At 37.1% G+C, this 19,469-nt stretch overlaps 1 protein-coding gene and 1 pseudogene across 1 annotated transcript; both read left to right on the forward strand.

Moving 5' to 3' along the window:
- The first annotated feature begins 958 nt into the window (after positions 1–958).
- LOC145813946 (expansin-like A1 pseudogene) lies at positions 959–9,134 on the forward strand (annotated as a pseudogene).
- A 2,589-nt stretch (positions 9,135–11,723) lies between these two features.
- Positions 11,724–13,883, forward strand: LOC145789894 (rho GTPase-activating protein 7-like). The gene is made up of 2 exons (XM_082867469.1): positions 11,724–12,343; positions 13,720–13,883. The coding sequence occupies exons 1-2, from the start codon at positions 12,176–12,178 to the stop codon at positions 13,801–13,803; spliced, it is 252 nt and encodes an 83-aa protein (XP_082723595.1). The 5' UTR covers positions 11,724–12,175; the 3' UTR covers positions 13,804–13,883.
- The last annotated feature ends 5,586 nt before the right edge of the window (positions 13,884–19,469 follow it).

Below are 19,469 nucleotides of genomic sequence, written 5' to 3' on the forward strand. Positions count from 1 at the left end.
GTCTGCCGTAACATCGGCCACCACCTCAGCATATGCCCTCTCGTCGGTGGCCTTGACTTTAGCCTCTTTGGTGGCCAGGGCGTCTTGAAGCTCCTTTTGGGCCTCAGCCTCTTTCAGCTGGGCTTAAAGGACTTTGTTTATCGCCTCAGCAGCACCAATCTTTTCTTCGGCATCGTCCCTTTCTTTGATAGCGACCTCGGCCTGATCCTCCAGGGTCTTCATCTTTGACTGCAAGTTTTTATTAGTCTTCTGCAGACTAGAAACCTCTCTCTTTTTATCAGCCAACGCCTGCCTTGCCTCAAAGGATTGCACTGAGAAAGAGTGGGCATATTGGATTGCCTGAGAAAAAATACAACAAAGCAGAAGTTATTACAAGATTTTCTAAAGTATAAAAAAGAGAAAAAAAAAAGGAAAAATCACCAAATAAAGACACTTACTTGAACAGAGCACTGGAGCATCAGAGCATAGTTTTCATATTCGCTCAACTCGGCGTTTCGATCGAGATCGTTGGGAAGAAGCAGAGCGGTACTAAGGGCAACGCCGACATTAATATCTTCAGCACTATCACTGGCCCTAACTGGTTTATCCTCCAGTGTGATTTTGGGGGCCTAGGGGGCATCATGCTTTTGAGACCCCGAGGTCATTGCAAAAGATGTCCTCGACATTTTTGATCTGATGGATTTGGATGGATGTGTTTCAACAGACCTCTTCTCGGGGACAGAGGCAGTCTTCTCGCTCTCAGTCAATTTGGAAATTGGCAAGGTGTCCTCAGTATCAACCTGAGTCACCTTTGCCTTTGGTTTAGCCTTTTTGATCCTTTTTTGCTTTGGTGGAGGCTGGGTTTGCGTTGGTTGAACGTCAACGTCAAAAGGGATGCTGGCTAAGAGGTCTTTTGCGACAGCTTTCTGGCAGCCCATCTCGGAAGAAAAAATAGTTTGTCGCCAATGTTGTCGCTGAGATGGTCGGATCAGGTATGGAGCCGAGGTTGACGGCTGCTCAGCTGGATCCGAGGTTGATCCTTGGTCTGTCCGAGATGTGGACGCGACTTGTGGAGTTGTCGCAGAAGGAGGAGAAAGGCTTTTCTTCTTCTTTTTTGGGACGTCGGGAAGAGCCGACTTATAAGTGGGGATGAAGTTGAGAAGCAAAGGGACCTTCCGCTTGTGAACTGGCAAATTCAGTAGTTTCTTCAAGTCTTTGCTAGGAAAGAAAGACTAACGGAAGCCCTTTGGTGGCTGAGGAAGAACTGGAAAAAAGAAAAAAGCGTAGACATTAGAGCAGAATGTTGAAGACTTTATGCAAGAAAGCAAGAAAATTTGTGAAGGGTGGCCCTTACCAGCTCCTTTCCTGAAAACTGTTCGACTTAGGGGATAAAGATGGAGGTCATCGTTTGGCTAAAACTCCCAGTTACCCGAGACGATGAAGTAATCATCCCCCGCTCCCTTGTTGGAGTCAGGGAGGTCGACAATGATTTTGTATTCAGTGGACCTCGGCTTGAGGTAATAGATGTGGCCTTTTTCCGATTTCAGGCAACACATGGTATAACAGTACTGGAAATCGGCAAGAGTAATCCTAGCATTCTCTTGTTTGGCTAAGGCTATGGTACCATTAATAACTCGGTAAGAATTAATGGCAAGCCGCATTGGGTTCAACGTATAGAAATAAAGGATTTCACAAAAAAAAAAGGTCAAGTGGAAACCTAAGTCCACACTCAATAAATGCTACTACTGCGAAAGGCATGAGATTTACATCGGGCACGATAGAGTCATCCTCCCCAGCTAACCTCAGATGAACGTCGGCCAGGATTTCGAACTCCTGCCTCAAGTGCTCTAATTTGGCCGGGGTGTCTACCCTATGCTTCCACATACTCATGATATCGGCTTAAGCTGAAGGGGTTGGATTTCAGAAGGGTGTGTTTCTAAAGGGTTTTATGGACCTAGGCTACAGTTAGAAGATACACAAAATCTGTGAGGAATCGTTTCAATTTTCCCTAACAATTGTTTTGAGTTCTACAAACAAATCCCAAGCATAGATCTATGGAAATGAAGATTGAAGGCACGAATCTGGAAAACAGAAAAGCAAGAACGCGCTTCAGAATCAAGAACAAAGATGGACTATCAAGAACATTGTAAATACGACGGGGTAACAGGCCAAGAATAGTGGCAGAAATTAACAGGAGTGTGAACAGTATATATTCAGGAAGATGATTTGGGGAAAAGCAGAATCATGAAGGAAACAAGTTCAAATATATGGTGGAATACAAAATGCAAGATGAAGTATCAGAAATATAAACAAGATTGCAAAGACAGTAGGTAAAACAGTAAAGTTCAGTAAGGTAACAAAAAACTGAAACCAGGAGGAATAGTGGCTTACCAGAAAGAGGGAAACCGGAATGGGGATTGCCGAAGTCTGACGACGGTTGCGAAGGCGGAAGATCGGTGAAAATCACGTCGAAAGGGGTAAACGGAGCAAGTTGTAGAGCTTTACAAGCTTGAACAATGGCGTATTCAGAAGCTAGAGAGAGTTGAGAGCTTGAGGATACGAAAGTGAGAAGACCAAGAGAGAGGGAATGATTTTTTGCGCCTAAAACAATGTGAGCGTCAAATGGCGCACGCATGCGCGAGACGATTTAGAAGCGCGTACCAAGAACGATCTAGTAAGAGAAGGACACGTGGCTGAAACGGTTGAATTGTGATGCATGACAGCTCATGCGCGTGAAGAAGCTCTTGAAATTCTTGATCTTTAAGGAGACATGTCGGCCTATAATGATGAGCTCGGCTTAAGCTAATGTACTGGCAGGAAGTACTGATATAGGTTTCATCACCTCAGAATGCCGAGGTAATAGAACCTAGGGGGCAGTTGTGGGGATATATTTTCTGAGCTCCAACACGTGGCCAAGGTGACGCCGACGTGTCAGCCGAGGTGCCACGTGTCCAGGTCATGACACCGAGGTGATCTCAGCAAGGCTGAGGTTATCTCTGAAAATATCATAATCCAAGATAAGCGGATAAGGGGATAAGGCACAAGAGTCCCATAATGAGGAAGGACTTTAGCATGGATAACGATAAAGCTCTTAGGGAGTTTTATCTTTATCTCTTGGAGAGTCCAGGATAAGCACTGAGTAAGAGTCCATTGAAGCTAGGCTTCCAGTAGGACAAGGATTGAGTTAACTATAAAATAGAGGCACCCTGATGGGTCTAAGGTACGCAATTTATATTCTGAATAGTGAGTTTAGCACTATTGATTATCTTTGAGAGATATACTGACTTGATCGTCGGAGTGCCCCAGGGTGGACGAACCACCGCCGGAATCTTCTCTTTCTGTTGCAGGTCAGCCAGGTGTCATCTATTCTGCCAGTACTCTCCAGCTGAATACTGAGTTGGCAGTGTGATCGAAAAATCACTCACACAGGAACATTTCATACTCAAAGTGATGAAATGTGTCAAGTTTCCTAGGTCTCCATTGCCTTTGATCATGCATGATAGGGTAATGGTCATTTTGGTCTTGTTTGTGCATTCATCAAACTTGTACATCTTGGTTCTTTGGCCATCATGCAATGAAATTGTTCGGCTGATGGTTTGAGAGCCAAGTGTATCACTCTTTTGAGATGTTTTGATGATAAAGAGGGTACATAGTACAAACAACCCTTGGGGAATACACTGTCTTGCTCTGTTTGTTCTCTGTTGTAGCAAGGAAATCCAAACCAGCAGTGGCCAACAGCCATCACCAGTAGCCGACTAGACACCAGTGGTAGCCGACCGGCCCCTTGTCGGCCATCAATGAAATTTGCACAGTGTGTTGGTAAGATGGAGCAGAGGTGTTTTGGAAGTGGACAGCTTTGTTGGTGTTCAAATGTGCAAACAGAGGCATTCAGCAGCAAGGCAGTGGCTTTTCGAATGGAAACCGAGCATACATGGGCCTCCCTTGCTTCCCGGGATTAGCTAATTAGTTTAATTAGCAATAGATCAAATATGTGTTGTAATTAATTAGTTGTAGCTAATTAAGTGTTGTAATTAATTAGTTAGTTTAACTAGTTATTCAATTTCGTTTTGTAATTAGTTAACTAAAATAGTTAATTCATTCGATTTGTACTAATTAGTTAGCTAGTATAGCTAGTCAATTAGTTTCAAGTTTTATATTAGTTACCTTAATTAGCGTAGCTAGTTGATTAGGTTTTATTCATTCGGACTCTCATTTGTGAGAGCATGATGTAATAATGTGTATGTTTTCCCACCCCACGTCTTTCTCCTTTTTATTTACCCGCTTTTGACGGTTAGATTAGGGACATGTTTCAATTAGCATATCGCATGCTTGTATCAATTCATTTGTATTACATGCACCGAGGTTTGGCACATCATTCAAACTACATTGTCATTTCAATACTTTGTTGAATACGTGCTTAGACCGTATGTTATTTAAACTCAATCATATGCCATATTAGTAGCCGAGCCTATTAATTGCATATTGCATGTGTTGCATTAGTCATCTTGTATAGTTAGGAATCATGTATATTTTTCTAACTCATATCTTTTTGGCTCGAAGTACTAAGTGGGTTTTTAGTGATTTAGCATACTTGTATAAGTGTGAATGTTGCCATGATTAGCATGGTTGCCATAAAGCTATGTGCTTAAATGCTAAACTACTTGAATGTCTGTGGATGAAGGCTTATTGTTTGAATTGGAACGATTGAACGAGTGCACGTTTTAAGCCCACTTTGTTGAATAGCAAATTAGTTTTAAGCACTACAAGAAACTGGGTATATGAGACGGAACTATTTGCGACGGCACACTTGCCGTCTCAAAAAGTCACTTTTTGTGACGGCAGAAAATGCCGTCTCAAAAAAGCAGAGTATTTGCGACGGCACCATTTGCCGTCTCAAAAAAGCAGAGCATTTGCGACGGCACTATTTGCCGTCTCAAAAATGGGAGTATTTGCAATGGTATTTTCTGCCGTCGCAAATACTCTCATTTTTTGAGACGGCAAATAGTGCCGTTGCAAATGCTCTGCTTTTTTGAGACGGCAAATGGTGCCGTCGCAAATACTCTGTTTTTTTTAGACGGCATTTTCTGCCGTCACAAAAAGTGGCTTTCGTGTTTTTTTTTTTAGTGAATATTTTTAAAATTTTAAATATTTTTTTTAGATGTACCTTACTTAGATGTATCTAAAAAATAAAAAAAAAATATGAAAAAATATTTTTAAAAATTAATAAATACATAAAAATACAAAAAAAAAATGTATTGAATTATGGTATTTTTTTGTATTTTTGGTATTTAGTGAATTTTTAAAAGATTTTGGTGATTGTGGTTTTGAGATAGCTTCATATATATACAGTCACAAAATGGTTTGAATAAATTCAACGGTATTTTTCTGTCGCAAAAAAAATTAAAAAAAACAATGTCGTCTTACTCTTTTGATATAACATTTATCTTTTCATTCATTTTTTCATCTTCCTGTCTCTCTGTCTCTATCTCTCTCTCTTCTCTTTATCTCTTTTCATTCATTTCTCTCTATCTCTATCTCTCTCTCTTTCTATGTCTGCCTGTTTCTCTCTCTCTCATTTTCTCTCTGTGTCTCTCGCCTATCTCTCTTCTCTCTATCTCTCTCGTCTGTTTTCTCTCTCTGTCTCTCTCGCTCATCTCTCTTATCTCTATCTCTTTCATTTCTTTTTTATTTCTCTCTTTCTCTCTTTCTCTTATCTTTCTATCTCTCTCTATCTCTCTCGTTCATTTCTCTTCTCTTTCTGTCTCTCTCTTTTTCTGTGTCTCTCTATTGCTCATCTCTTTTCGCTCTATTTCTCTCTTTTTTTGTCTATCTCTCGCTCATCTCTTGTTTCTCTCTCTTTTTCTATCTTTCCATCTCTCTCTTTCTTTCTCTCTCTATCTCTTTTTCTGTCTATCTCTCTCTCCCTGTCTCTCTCTCACTCATCACTCTTCTCTCTCTCTGTGTCTACTTGTCTATTTGTCTATTTCTCCCTCACTATGTTCGCCTTGCTCACTCTCTTACTCCTATCTTCTCTATTTATCGAGCTCCTTCTCGATTTATCGATCCACTATAAGAAAATACACTTTTAGCAACCACTTTGTCTATCTCTCTCTCTCGCTCGTCACTCTATCTTTGTGTCTCTTTCTCTATCTCTCTTCTTTATCTGTCTCTCACAAAATTAAAATATTTTTAAAATATTTATATAAGAATTTATGTATTTATTGATTGATTGATAGATATGTTTACAATTCCTATACAATCTATATATAGAAGAAAATGTGGTAGTAGGTTTAGTGGAGGTGATAGTGGGTTAGGTGAAGTGGAGTGTGTGGTGAAGTGGAGTGTGTAGTGGAGTAGGTGAAGGTAAAGATGGGAAATTCTAACAGCCCCCCGCAAACTCAAGGAGGATAGAAACTAACCAACTTGAGTTTGGAGAGAGGAACAAAACAAGAAAATACATAAAAATAAAAAAAAAGATAGGAGACACTGTATGGTTGTGTCAGACCGTTGGTGAAGACACTGAAAGGTGGTGCCATAACGTGGTAGAGGACACTGGATGTGGTGTCATAACGGTGTAGAGGACACTGGATGGTGGTGTCATAACGTTGTAGAGGACACTGTATGGTGGTGTCATAACGGTGTAGAAGACAGTTTATGGGGTCATGTCGGACCGTTGTAGAAGACAGTTTATGGGGTCATGTCGGACCGTTGTAGAAGACAGTTTATGGGGTCATGTCGGACCGTTTGTAGAAGACAGTTTATGGGGTCATGTCGGACCGTTGTAGAAGACAGTTTATGGGGTCATGTCGGACCGTTGTAGAAGACAATGTTGTGACAGTTTACGGAGTCTTGCTGGACCCTTGTAGAAACTAACCGGAATCAATGTCGGGACAGTTTACAGAGTCTTGTCGGACCCTTGTAGAAACTAACCGGAATCTATGTCGGGACAGTTTACAGAGTCTTGTCGGACCCTTGTAGAAACTAACCGGAATCTATGTCGGGACAGTTTACAGAGTCTTGTCGGACCCATAAAGGAGCTAACCGGAATCAATGTCGGGACAGTTTACAGAGTCTTGTCGGACCCATAAAAGTTGCACCCTCAAAAGGTGTGCCCAATTTGTCAAAAGGCGTGCCATAAAAAGGCGTGCCCAATTCATCAAAAGATGTGCCATGAAAAGGCGTGCCAGTTTGTCGGGCGGCAAGAGGCGCGCGATGCGCGTGGCTGGCCCTGGCTATTTAAAACAAGGTTGAGGCGAAGGCTGTGCATACGAGTCTGAAACCTCTGAACGCTCGGAGAGCTTGTCTCTGCAAATCTTGAAACACCCGGAAACCAACCCTTCTCTGAAACACTTAGCAACTCAAAAACATGGCCTCTTCTTCCCGTCCAGTTACCCAGAACCTGCTCACGCTCTTTCCAGAACTGAACGAGCCCACAAGAGAAATAACTGGTACGGTGGCCAGTGAACCGCAACCAAACACCTCTGGTTTTGCTCCATTGAACTTTCCGATGCGGTCGGTGGAGCAAAAAATGGCGATGCAAACTGATATTGAGGCTAATCAGTATACTTTGAAGGCATGTGTGGAAAGCATGACGGCGGTCACAAATTTGTCGAACCGGCTGCAGAGTAGGACAAATGAAGTGCAGCATTTAAACTCCCAGCTGTCTCTGCTCCAACGCATGTATAAGGATGCGCGAGCAGAGATAAGCGTGCTAAGGGCAGAAAACAAGGAGCTGAAGCGGAAGGCCACCGTGATGTTCCGATTTGGAGGTCCGCCATATGCTGCAGTGGAGGAGTATGGGGGAGTGATCGTGCCCAGTGGAGTGGGAAACACGGAGGCAACACCGGCAAGGGCTGCCCAGGACGGGGGCAAGAAGAAAAGACCGGCTGCAGAGTAGAGAAGGAAAAAATCCCACTGTGGATGTGGGTGTGTGTGTTTTTTTTTTTTTTTTTTTTTTTTTTTTGGTGTAAAAGTGTGATCGGGGTTGATCCCTAATATAAATAAAACAAAGTGTTGTGCAAATTTGGAAATGTTTTTTTTTTTTTTTTTTTTGTTGAATAATAATAATAATAATAAAAGATGAATGGAAAGCATGTGATGATGGCTGGGTGTAATAATAAAAGATGAATGGAAAGCAGTTCGTGCCAAGAGAGAGAGAGAGTGGATTGAATTAAAAAATAAAAAAAAATAAAGAAAAAGAATGTTATCAGAAAGTGCATGTGCAAATCAATTGGTGTGTGGTGTGCTTTGCAAAAAGATGGAGTAAAAGAATAAAAAAAAGAAAAAGAAAGTTGAGTGGCTCTCTGGCTTTGCTTCCTTTCCTTTCTCATCATCTCCTCAGCAAGTGCTTGTGATCGTTGTGTGCATCAAGGCAAAGTTGCCTACTTCTCCCAAGAATCTGCTCTTTCATATGGGGCTTGTGGGTATGGTTCCCTGGCTTTAGGCTTCAACAATGGGCTCCTTGCAGGTTCTGATTCCAGTCTTTACAAAAATGGAGCTGGTTGTGGTGCATGCTTTAAGATAAGATGCAAGAACCCAAGTCTGTGTACTAAACAGGGGACCCAAGTGATAGTTACTGATCTGAATTTGAGCGACCAGACAGATTTGGTTCTAAGCAGCAGGGCTTTCATGGCTATGGCCAACAAGGGCATGGAGGAAGACTTAAAGAAACTTGGGGTTGTCGACGCGGAATACAAGAGAGTACCCTGTGAATACAAAAACCAGAATTTGGCAGTCCGAGTGGAAGAAATGACCCAACCAAATTTCTTAGCAGTTAAGTTCCTGTATCAAGGTGGACAGACAGAAATTGTAGCAGTTGATGTGGCTCAGGTTGGTTCACCAGATTGGACTTCCATGAGTCGAAACTATGGCGCGGTGTGGGACACAAAGAAAATACCAACCGGGGCATTGCAATTCAGAAAATTTGGGTTTGTCCGGCGGACGGCCAAAGCGAGGCTGCCGCCCGCCGGTGAAGCGGAATCACTAAGTTCTTAACCTTGCTCACCTCGCTCTGATACCATATAAGAATTTATGTATTTATTGATTGATTGATAGATATGTTTACAATTCCTATACAATCTATATATAGAAGAAAATGTGGTAGTAGGTTTAGTGGAGGTGATAGTGGGTTAGGTGAAGTGGAGTGTGTGGTGAAGTGGAGTGTGTAGTGGAGTAGGTGAAGGTAAAGATGGGAAATTCTAACAATTTAAATATTTAAAATATTTAAAAAATTGATTTGAATTAAGTTTTGAACAGAGTTTTGAATTATCTGTCTTCTTTATTTATTGAGCTCCCTATCGATTTATCGATCCACTACAAGAAAATGCACTTTTAGCGGCCACTTTGTCTCTTTCTCGCTCATCACTCTGTCTCTCTATCTCTTTTCTCTATTCGTCTCTCACTCATCTTTCTCTCTCACTACCCATCTTCTCTACCACATTTACCACCACTGCAAATGCCATTCAACTACCACCACTCTTCTCTTTCTCTCTTTCACTCTTTCACTCATCACTCTTATTTCTCTGTCTGTTTGTCTATCTATCTGTTTGTCTGTTTGTCTGTGTGTCTTTCATTCATCTTTCTTCTCTCTATCTCTCTCATTTGTCTTATCTCTATGTCTCCCTCGCTCATCTCTCTTCTCTCTATCTCTCTCATCTCTTTTCTCTCTCTGCTCTCTCGTTCATCTCTCTTCTCTTCATCTCTCTATTTTTCTATTCTCTCTATCGTTCATCTCTTTTCGCTCTCTTTCTATATGTCTCTCTCATCTCTTGTTTATCTCTATTTTTCTATATGTCTCTCTCTATCTATTTCTCTCTCTATCTCTCTCTATATCTCTTTCTCTCTTTATCTCTCTCTCGCTCAGCACTCTGTCTTTCTCTCTCCCCTCTATCTGTCTCTCACTCATTTCTTTCTCTCACCACCCATCTCCTGTACCACCTTCACCACTACTGCAAACACCATTCCACCACCACAATTACTTCTACTGTAGCCACTTCACCTCTACCACTACCATTACTACTACTATCGCCACCACTCCACTACCACCACTACCACTACTACTACCATTACCTCTCTTTCACCCCTGCCACTCCATTTACACTACCCCTACCACAACTTCACCACTAATCTCTTTCGCCATCACCATCACTACCACCACCACCACCACCATCATCTCTTATCCACCACCTTCACTACTGCTGCCACTCCTTTTCCTCTACCACAAAAAATTAGTTCATAATTTTTAATAATAAAAAAAATAGGTCGCAGAAAAATATTTTTCATTGACTACAAAAAATTAACTTTTATTTTAGTGAAAATATTTTTCATTAAAATATATATGAAACAAATCAACCTTAATAACGGAAAGAAAATAAAAAGTTATTATTTATTTATTTTTATTATTTAAATATTTATTTATGATGAATTTTTTTTTTTCCCATCCCGCCCGTTTGGTTCCCCTCATTTTTTTCATTCCCGCGCCCCAAAATCCCCAATCTCTTTAGAACAAAAAAAAACCCTAAATCTAATCGTCTCCCTCACATCACTCTCTCAGTCGCCTCTCTCTCTCTCTCTCACCCTCTTGTTTATCTCTGCACAGATCTCGTTCATCTCTGCACCGATTACTCTCACTCTCTCACTCTCTCGTTGTTCATCTCATCGATTCGCACCGATCATCGCACCGCGGATCTACTCACAGGTAAACTCTCTCTCTCAATCTCTGTCTCTCTCTCTCTCTCGGCCCAATGGTTGTTTTATATATATATATATATGAGATATATATATATATCAGATATATCTCTGATCTAATCTGTCTCCCTCACCCTCTCATCTCATCAGATCAGTCTCATCTCTGTCCCTCCCTCTCTCGCCCCGATAGACTCACACTGTCTCACAGATAAGCCTCTCTCTCTCTCTCTCTCTCCCTGATCTCTCATCTCTGCACTGCACCGATCGAATCTGTGTGTGTAATGTCTCCCTCATTCAGTGATGTCTGTATGTTAATCTGAATCTGAAATGTTGATCTTAGTTGATCACACTGTGTAATCTGAAATCTGATCTTAGTTGTGTCTCACACTGTGTAATGCTAATCTTAGTTGTGAAATCTGAAATCTGTATGTTAATTTTATTAATTCTGAAATCTAAATCTGAATCTGAAATATGAATTTGTTTTGTTTGATCTGAAAATTGATTCTGATTGTTAATTGATAAGCATGCTAAATTTTAGAGAAGAACAGAAGGGCAAACCCCAACGGAAACCTTTCACCATGCCACATGTTTGGAGCAAGGTTGCCAAACTTTTACATTTTTGTATTATGGCATAGCTAAAATTTGACAATGACATTCAACATTGTGGATGCTCTAATATAGCATTTGAAATTGCACTGATTTTATCCCAATGATCCCACGAGTTTGGTTTGATAAGGAGATCATCTTATGACTATTTGTTTGCCATCCTTGATTGTAGATCAATGCGTACAGACTTTTCTATTTTTGGAATAACAATGATAGAGTTCGAGAAACGCTCCATATCCGAAAGGTACATTAGAAATTATTTCTTTAGAATCAAATTTTTAAATAGCTATATTAGAAGAAGAATTCTTATTAGTTGCAATATAACAGTATTGAGTGGATTGGTAACTTAAAAAAAGAAAGTTGAAGGGAGTTTACTATAACAGTATTTGGTAAAGGAGATCATCTTATTAGAAATTCAAAGATTTGGTAACTTAAAAACATGCCATAGTTGAAGGGAGTTTACTATAATTTTTTCCTTTTTAAAATATCATTAACTGGAAAAATAAAAAAGAAAGTGTTTTGTAGTAGTCTACCTGTCGTATCATTATGAACCAATGGTATCGGTTATAATTGATACGTATTTTGAATTGGTTAATACATGCTTGTCTATATTTAAACCTTGGACCGTTATGTTCTTTGAACTGTCACCTCAAAATTTAAAAAATTTGTCTTTTACTTTGAACACCGACCTTAATCTCAATTCTATCATTATCTCTAACATTTGAAACCCTAATCCTAGCACTTACTTTCACTTTTGGCAGTCCCTCCCCCACATTTTTTGCCACTCCTCAACCCGTCCAAGCCAACCCTGCTAGCCCTAATTTGAACACCATCCTTAAATCTCAATTCTACTATCATTCTTAACATTTGAAACCCAAATCCTTAGCCTCTACCTTCAATTTCTATGGCACCATTGCTCTTGTGCCCTCTTTTAGCTGGTGAATGTGAATTGGAGGATGATTTTGATGTCAACGGTGATAATTCTGCCCAGCTTCTTGCAGCCGCAAATGCTGCTAATAATGCTCAAGCCATCATCACAACACTTTTGGAGGAGTATGAGAACATTTTTGATGTAAGTTGCTCTTAATGTGATTTTTTATTTTGTTTAATAAAGGTGCAGCTGTTTAAATACCTTCTTTGTGATTTCTATTTCTATTTCATACATCATGGGTCTTGGGGCATGTGCATGTGTCCATTTTCTCACTAGTCCCATTTTATATGAGATATATGTGTCGTTTGGTGTAGCTTATAATGCTGTTTATAGTTTTATTTTTTTTTTAGTTAAATATGATGTTGTTGAAAAAGTTAGTGGAGACAAATGGAAATCAATGGTAGAACATGCGAAAGTGTCTTATTTGGAAAGAGGCTTGAAAGAGAATGAGAAAGACACTTTTGTGAAGTTGGTGCAAATTGAACCATAACCTATACTTTTATAGTGAAGAACCTCAAGAAGTAAAAATTTTATGGTGCTCCTATTCAGTAAGGAACCTCAAGAGTCCAAACAGAACAAGTAATAAATAATTGGGTAGAGCTGAAAGAAAAATTAAATGATGAAAAGTTAAATTCTATGTTTATTTCATTACCCAATCATTAATCAAGGATAAAGGGGGCAACATTTTGGATTCACTTGGACATAGCCCAGCCACATGTGCTTGTCACACATACACAGTGAGATAGAGAATAAATGTTACTTTAGTTTATAATATACTGAAAACTATGAAACACAAAGTCACCCAAGGAAATGTTCTCAGATTGCTTTTTTAGATTCATTTCTGTACTTCCTTATGTGCTCTGAGACTTGTGATCTGAAACCCATGAAGCATTGAATGGATATGGATTGAGGTTTTCTGTTCTAAGGCAAGTCTTAATCCTTTAAGCAGATTGTGTTGTTAATAGATTCTCTTTTCATCTGTAAGTTAAAAACTCTCTCTTTAAATTAAGAAACCTTTTTTTGACGTCCTTTACATAGATTGAAAACATAAAAATAAAAATAAGAAAAGAAGAGAAGAAAATAAGAGAATGATGATTTCTTAAGAAATATATTTGAAGGGATGTTGGGGGGTGGGGTGGTTGGGGGTTAAGAGTATATCATAAGGTCAAGGGTTGGAAAATTAATTGAACAAAGAAGGAAAGGACTGTTTGGGTCCTTTGGGATGCTGTGAACAGTGCCTTCAGAACAGTACCTTAAGATCAGGTTTGGTTGAGAAACTAAATAAGAGGAAGACTAGGGATTTAGTGCTCACTTTAGAGATTATATGAGCTGAATGATTAGCAGAATAGTTTCACAGATCAAAGAATAGAAACAACAATTATTTAAAATGTAATAATTTGTTTTTAACATTCGTTTATTTCTTTAAAAAATGTGATTTGTTCTTTATTATTTAGACATTTAACCAGGTCTGACATTGTTATTTCCTCATTATTATATTTGTTTTTTTGTTCATTTAGGCTTTTGGAGGTGATGATTCAGATGTTGGATCCCCCAGGATTAATCTCACAGCAACAGCAAAATCAAATCCTCCTGTAGATTAAATATGTTTGTTTTTTAGGATTTGGGTGAATTTTATAATTTAAATATGTTTTTATGAACATGTACAATTTAATTGTTCTTTGTAAAATATTGAATTTGATGGTTTGATTAATTTTTATTTTTATTTTCTGTTATGATGTTTTTGTGAATGGAATGTAAATAATTAGCTCTTAGAGAGAGAGACGGCACCACCGTCGGAAAAAATAGAAAATTTTAATATTTTTATTAATTTTGTTACAGGGTTTACTTTTTGCGACGATATTATACTGTCGCAAAAAATAAATATTTTATTATTTTTTAATATTTTTTGCGACGGCATTACACTGTCGCAAAAAATAGAAAATTTCATTTTTTTATACTTTCTGCGACGGCACCACCCGTCGCAAAAAACAGTGTTTTTTTAAAAAAAAATACTATTGGCGACGGTGTTTTTTGCCGTCTCAAATAACGTTTTTAGCGACGGTAAAATAGGGTTGTCGCAAAAAAGTCAAGAAATTTCAAGCGTTATTAGCGACTGCATGGTACCGTCGCAAAAAGGCAAAAATGCCGTCGCAAAACATTAGCGACGGCACTTACCGTCGCAAAAACTCTTTTGTAACCCCTGCAGATGCGACCCCCCTCTTGCCGTCGCAAAAAGTTATTTTGCCGTCGCAAAAAGTATTAGCGACGGCATTAGGAGTATTAGCGACGGTATTTTACCGTCGCAAAAAGTCAATTTTTTTGTAGTGAAGCCCACTATATTTGGTGGTAGATTTGCAAACTTTAAGCCCACTTGAGGTGGCAAATTCAAACCATTTTCGTAAAACAAACATGAAATTGAATTGTTCCAATTTTTGCGATCTAATCTATACTTGCTTGTGCGCATAACATAGTAAGGTTAGCTTAATAACCGAAACAAGAACATATAATGTTGATAAAAATCATATCATGATTAGTAGAGGACGATCTTTGATCGGGCGAGCGAGGGTGCTCAATTCATGACATTCTCCTCTCGTACCTAAGTTCCCGAGCCGAGGCAACTTTGGTGATGACGGACACATGGCCTTTGGCACGAGTTAGGGTTTCCTAAATTTCTCCAAAAATAAAATATTTAGGTGGCGACCCTGTATCTAGCAAAGCAGTCCAATTTTGACATTTTTGATTCAAAAATCGATTTTTCAAAAGATTTGTCGGATTTGGACTCTTTGGTGTTTATCAATTTCACATTGCACTTTGTGAGATTAGATTCAGAATCACGGGAGTCCGAACTGTAGGGCTTTCTTTCAAATCTTCCAAAATGAGCGCGAAAAAGCCGAGCTACAGTAACATTCTAATGTAACACACAAAAAATATTTTTTAGTGTAACACTCTAATGTAACCAAAAAAAAATCATTAGTGTATTTTTTCTAAATGTAACACTCTAATATAATACACTAAAAAAACTTTTTAGTGTAACACTATAATGTAACACAAAAAAATTCTTTAGTAACACTCTAATGTAATATACTAAAAAAATTCTTAGTGTACTATTCTTAAACATAACACTCTAATGTAACACTAAAAAAAAAAAAAGGATGTGAGATTCTTCAAGTTATTCCAAAAGGAATACAAATATTCCTTAGTAAGTTTTGGACAAATATATAATTTCAAACTGTGAGTATTACGTTTGGAAAAAAGTAAACTAATGAGTTTTTTAGTGTTTTTGTGTGTTACATTGGAGTGTTACGTTTGGAATTACATTGATTGGAGTGTTACGTTTGGAAAGAATATATTAAAGAGATTTTTTTTTTTTTTTTTTTTTTGTTACATTGGAGCGTTACGTTAGGGAAAAATATACTAAGAAGTTTTTTTAGTGTTATGTTATTACGTTTGAAAAAAGTACATAAAAGAGTTTGTTAGTGTGTTACGTTATTGAAATGTTATATCAGAGTGTTACGTTTTTGTTTGTAATGTGAGATTTGATCTCGAATGAGGAAAAATTCAAAACTTTTATAGTGCGGATTGTCCAAATGTATAATTTTACATTTTGAGAAACTCACTTTTATTTCTAAAAAATTAAATCCAAATATGTAAGTAACTACCCTTTTGTGTAATTTTCACTTTAATAGGACCTTTAAATTTATAAAAAAAAAAAAGACTAAATAATTTATAAGATCCTATTTTGAGATTTATTAGTGTTTCACCCATCATTTTTTTGATAGATTTAGACTCAGGTTTTTAAATTTTTTAAATACTATTCATTGAAAAGACATTTAATGATTATTTAAACACAAAATTTGAATATTTTAATAGAGTTGTGTATATAAAAAAACGTTAGCAAAAATATAAAAATGCTTTTTTAATTATAATTTAATTTAAAATTTATTGAGATTGACGTAGATGTTCTAAAAGAAAAGTAAAGGAAAGTCTACTACTTTGCACATCAAATTCGGCACCTGAAATCGGCGCACCTTTGTGTACCCCACCTTATTCGTTATTCATTTGTTAAATTGGTGAATTTAAGAAAATTAATTTGCATTTGTTTGTCAATTTGATAGGTGTGAATTGAGTAGATTGACAGATATGTGTGAATTAGTTTGGCGGTTTAAAATTTTATAAATTTTCAACACAATTCAACTTGTGTACTTCCTAAAAATAAAATAAAAAAGTATTACAGTCAATGGTTTAAAAAAGTATTACAATCACTGCATATCTCATAAAAGAAACAAAGTTTGAAACTTTAGAATATTACAATCACTGTATGCCTCATCTACATATTACAATTACAACATACTTCATCCACATAAAGTACTATAATATGTGGTTCTTAAAATATAAAAATAATTCAAATTACCAAAACTATGAACAAAATAGTAGTATAGATTTTATGCCTCTTTATTGTTATATCTATATTTGTTTTTGAAAACAAAAATCAACCAGCATATATCATCTTTTTTATTTATTATTTTTAGAGTTAAATTTAAAAACTAAAAAATATAGATAAATAATACATTTATTTTTTTCAATTCAAAAAATATATTCAAGTTGAAAACTCTTTTTCAACAGAACATATTCAACAAAATATTTGAACTCTTTTTCAATTGAAAACACAAACAGAATATCTAAACAAATTGAAAATATAAAACCTTACAAATTACTAGGGGTGCTGGCGGTTTGGCGGTTCAGTTGCTACCAAATGAATATCAAATCCGCCATTCTTCCAAAATTAGGAGGATTGGAAAAAATCAATCCGTAACCGTCCGCTAGTCATCAAGCATCCGTCCAATATGCGATGGATCAGCTTGGTTCGGTCAGTTTAGGCAGATCAATATATCCGTTGCTCACTCCTAGTATCCATATCAATGCTAAAATTAAATACCCTATTATTTATGAGTTTTTTTGTCTTTTGTTTTCTTCTTTTTTTTTCTAATTTAAAATTTTTTTTTAGAACAAACAAACATTTTTTTTTAATGGTTAGTAGGTCGTTAAATTATAATTGTTAAAATTAATGTAATGTAATTATAGTAATAAATGTCTAATTGACAAACACACGCACACATATATATACACACACATATATATATATATATATATATATGAGAAAATTTCTAATAAATCTAATCTAAGGTAAAGGCAATAGGTTTAGTGTATATTTTTCTATTATTGAGAGATCCACCATTTCTCAAATAATTTGGTGATAAGTCATTTTATTTATTTTGAATAACATTTTGTTTCTAATTTTATCCTTTAATTTATCTGTTGACTTTTGTTAAATATCTATTAAAAAAAAAATTCTATCTATTCAAATTTTTTGCCTATCTGTTCAATTTTTTTTATCTATCTATTTAAATATTTTTTTATCTATTGAATTTTTTTAACCTATCTGTTGAAGTTTTATAATTTATTTTTTCTATCTATTCAAATTCACTCACACCATTTTCAAAATTTCTCTCTATTTGTTTGTCTCTACCTCTTTTTCTTTCTCTCTCTCTCCCTCCCTCCCTCCCTCTCTCTTTCCCTCTCTCTCTTTCTCCACTTTTCTTTTCTCTCCTATCTGTTGAAAAAACCCTTATTCAACTTTTTTCCCCCTATTTTGTTATCTTATTTTCCTTTATTTGTTAGGTTAAATCTCTCTCTCTCTATATATATATATATATCTGTTGCAATTTGTTTCATCATCATTATCATCAACCACAACAACAATAATAATAATCAACAAGAACTACAAAAAAATAAAAATAAATAAATCTAGAGATTTGAACTCTCTGCGAATCGCTGATATTATAGGCTTAACATCAAAAATCCAAAACTTTGAATAACTACAATATATACGTATATGAAAGATTAAAGAAAAGAATAAAGGCAGATCTTGGTGTTTGTTGAAAAACATCGTTCTACACCAACGTATCATCTTCATCTTCGTCCGTTGAAATCCATTTTCCACATGCAAATATCCCCAAACAAACACATCACTTATCATTAAGAAATTCCACAAAATATCAGAGACAGAGAGATGGAGAGGGGTTGAAGCTAACCTTAGGACAAAACCAGTTATTAGATTTGAGAGGAGAGAGAAGATGAGGCATTGATGATGATCGTCCATCATTAGATCTTCGGGACGGCAGCTCTAGCGAGAGAGAGAGAGAGAGAGTAACTTAGGGAGAGACAGACTGAGGATGGCTATGTTTCGACATAGATCGCGATTATAGTTGACAGTGAGATTGCGAGGGTTGCCATAGAGAGAGAGAGAGAGATTACGATGTTCGATGGTGAGACACTACAAAAAATTAAAGTTTTCGAGACCAAATTTTAGGGACAAAATTATTTTTTAAAGGACCAAATATTTTTGTTTCGAAAAATGTCATTATTATATTTTTAGTAACGAAAATTGGACATTAGTGATGAGTTATTATCCTTTTAGGACCAAATTTTTTGTCTTAAAAAATAAAGGGCAAATTACACAAATAGTCCCTATAGTTTGGGGTTCGTATCACTTTAATCCCTGACTTTACAATTGTGACATATTTGATCCTGAATTTTGAATTTTGTTCTAAATAAGGACAATTGAAGATATCATTAGATTTTTCAAGGGTAAAATTGTCAATTTGATAAAATATAAACTAATTTGACAAAAAAAATGTCAAACAAAATTTTCACTTTTAGAGACCAAAAAATTTAGTCTCTAAAACTCTTATATTTTGTAGTGAAAAGAGGATAAGAGAGAAAGAAGGCGGTGACGGAGATGGTGGTTGCGACAGTCATGGTAGAAGTAGCGACTGAAATCTGAGAACGTGGTGGTTTTGGTTGCGGAGTGGATGGCAAAGAAAGGGAGTTGACGGCGGCACTGGAGAATGAGATAACAAAGGACTAGTAAGGCGGTGAGAGAGAGAGAGAGAAGAAAGTGTAGTGTGGCTATTGTGTTCATTGCTGTGTATATGATATATATATATATATATATATTGTGGGGATATATTTTCTGTATACCAACACGTGGCATGGTGACGCCGACGTGTCAGCCGAGGTGCCACGTGCCCTGGTAGTTAAGCCGAGGTAATCTCGGAGAAGCCGAGGTCATCTCCGAAGATATCGGAATCCGAGATATGGGGCAAGAGTCCTAAGGCACAAAGAGGATTGAACCAAGATAAGGATAAAACTCTCAAGGAGTTTATCTATATCATTTAAAAGAGTCCAGAGTAAACAGTAAACTAGA

This window comes from Camellia sinensis, chromosome 1 (assembly GCF_055761805.1).
Source record: "Camellia sinensis isolate YWXY chromosome 1, ASM5576180v1, whole genome shotgun sequence".
NCBI classification, from domain to species: domain Eukaryota; kingdom Viridiplantae; phylum Streptophyta; class Magnoliopsida; order Ericales; family Theaceae; genus Camellia; species Camellia sinensis.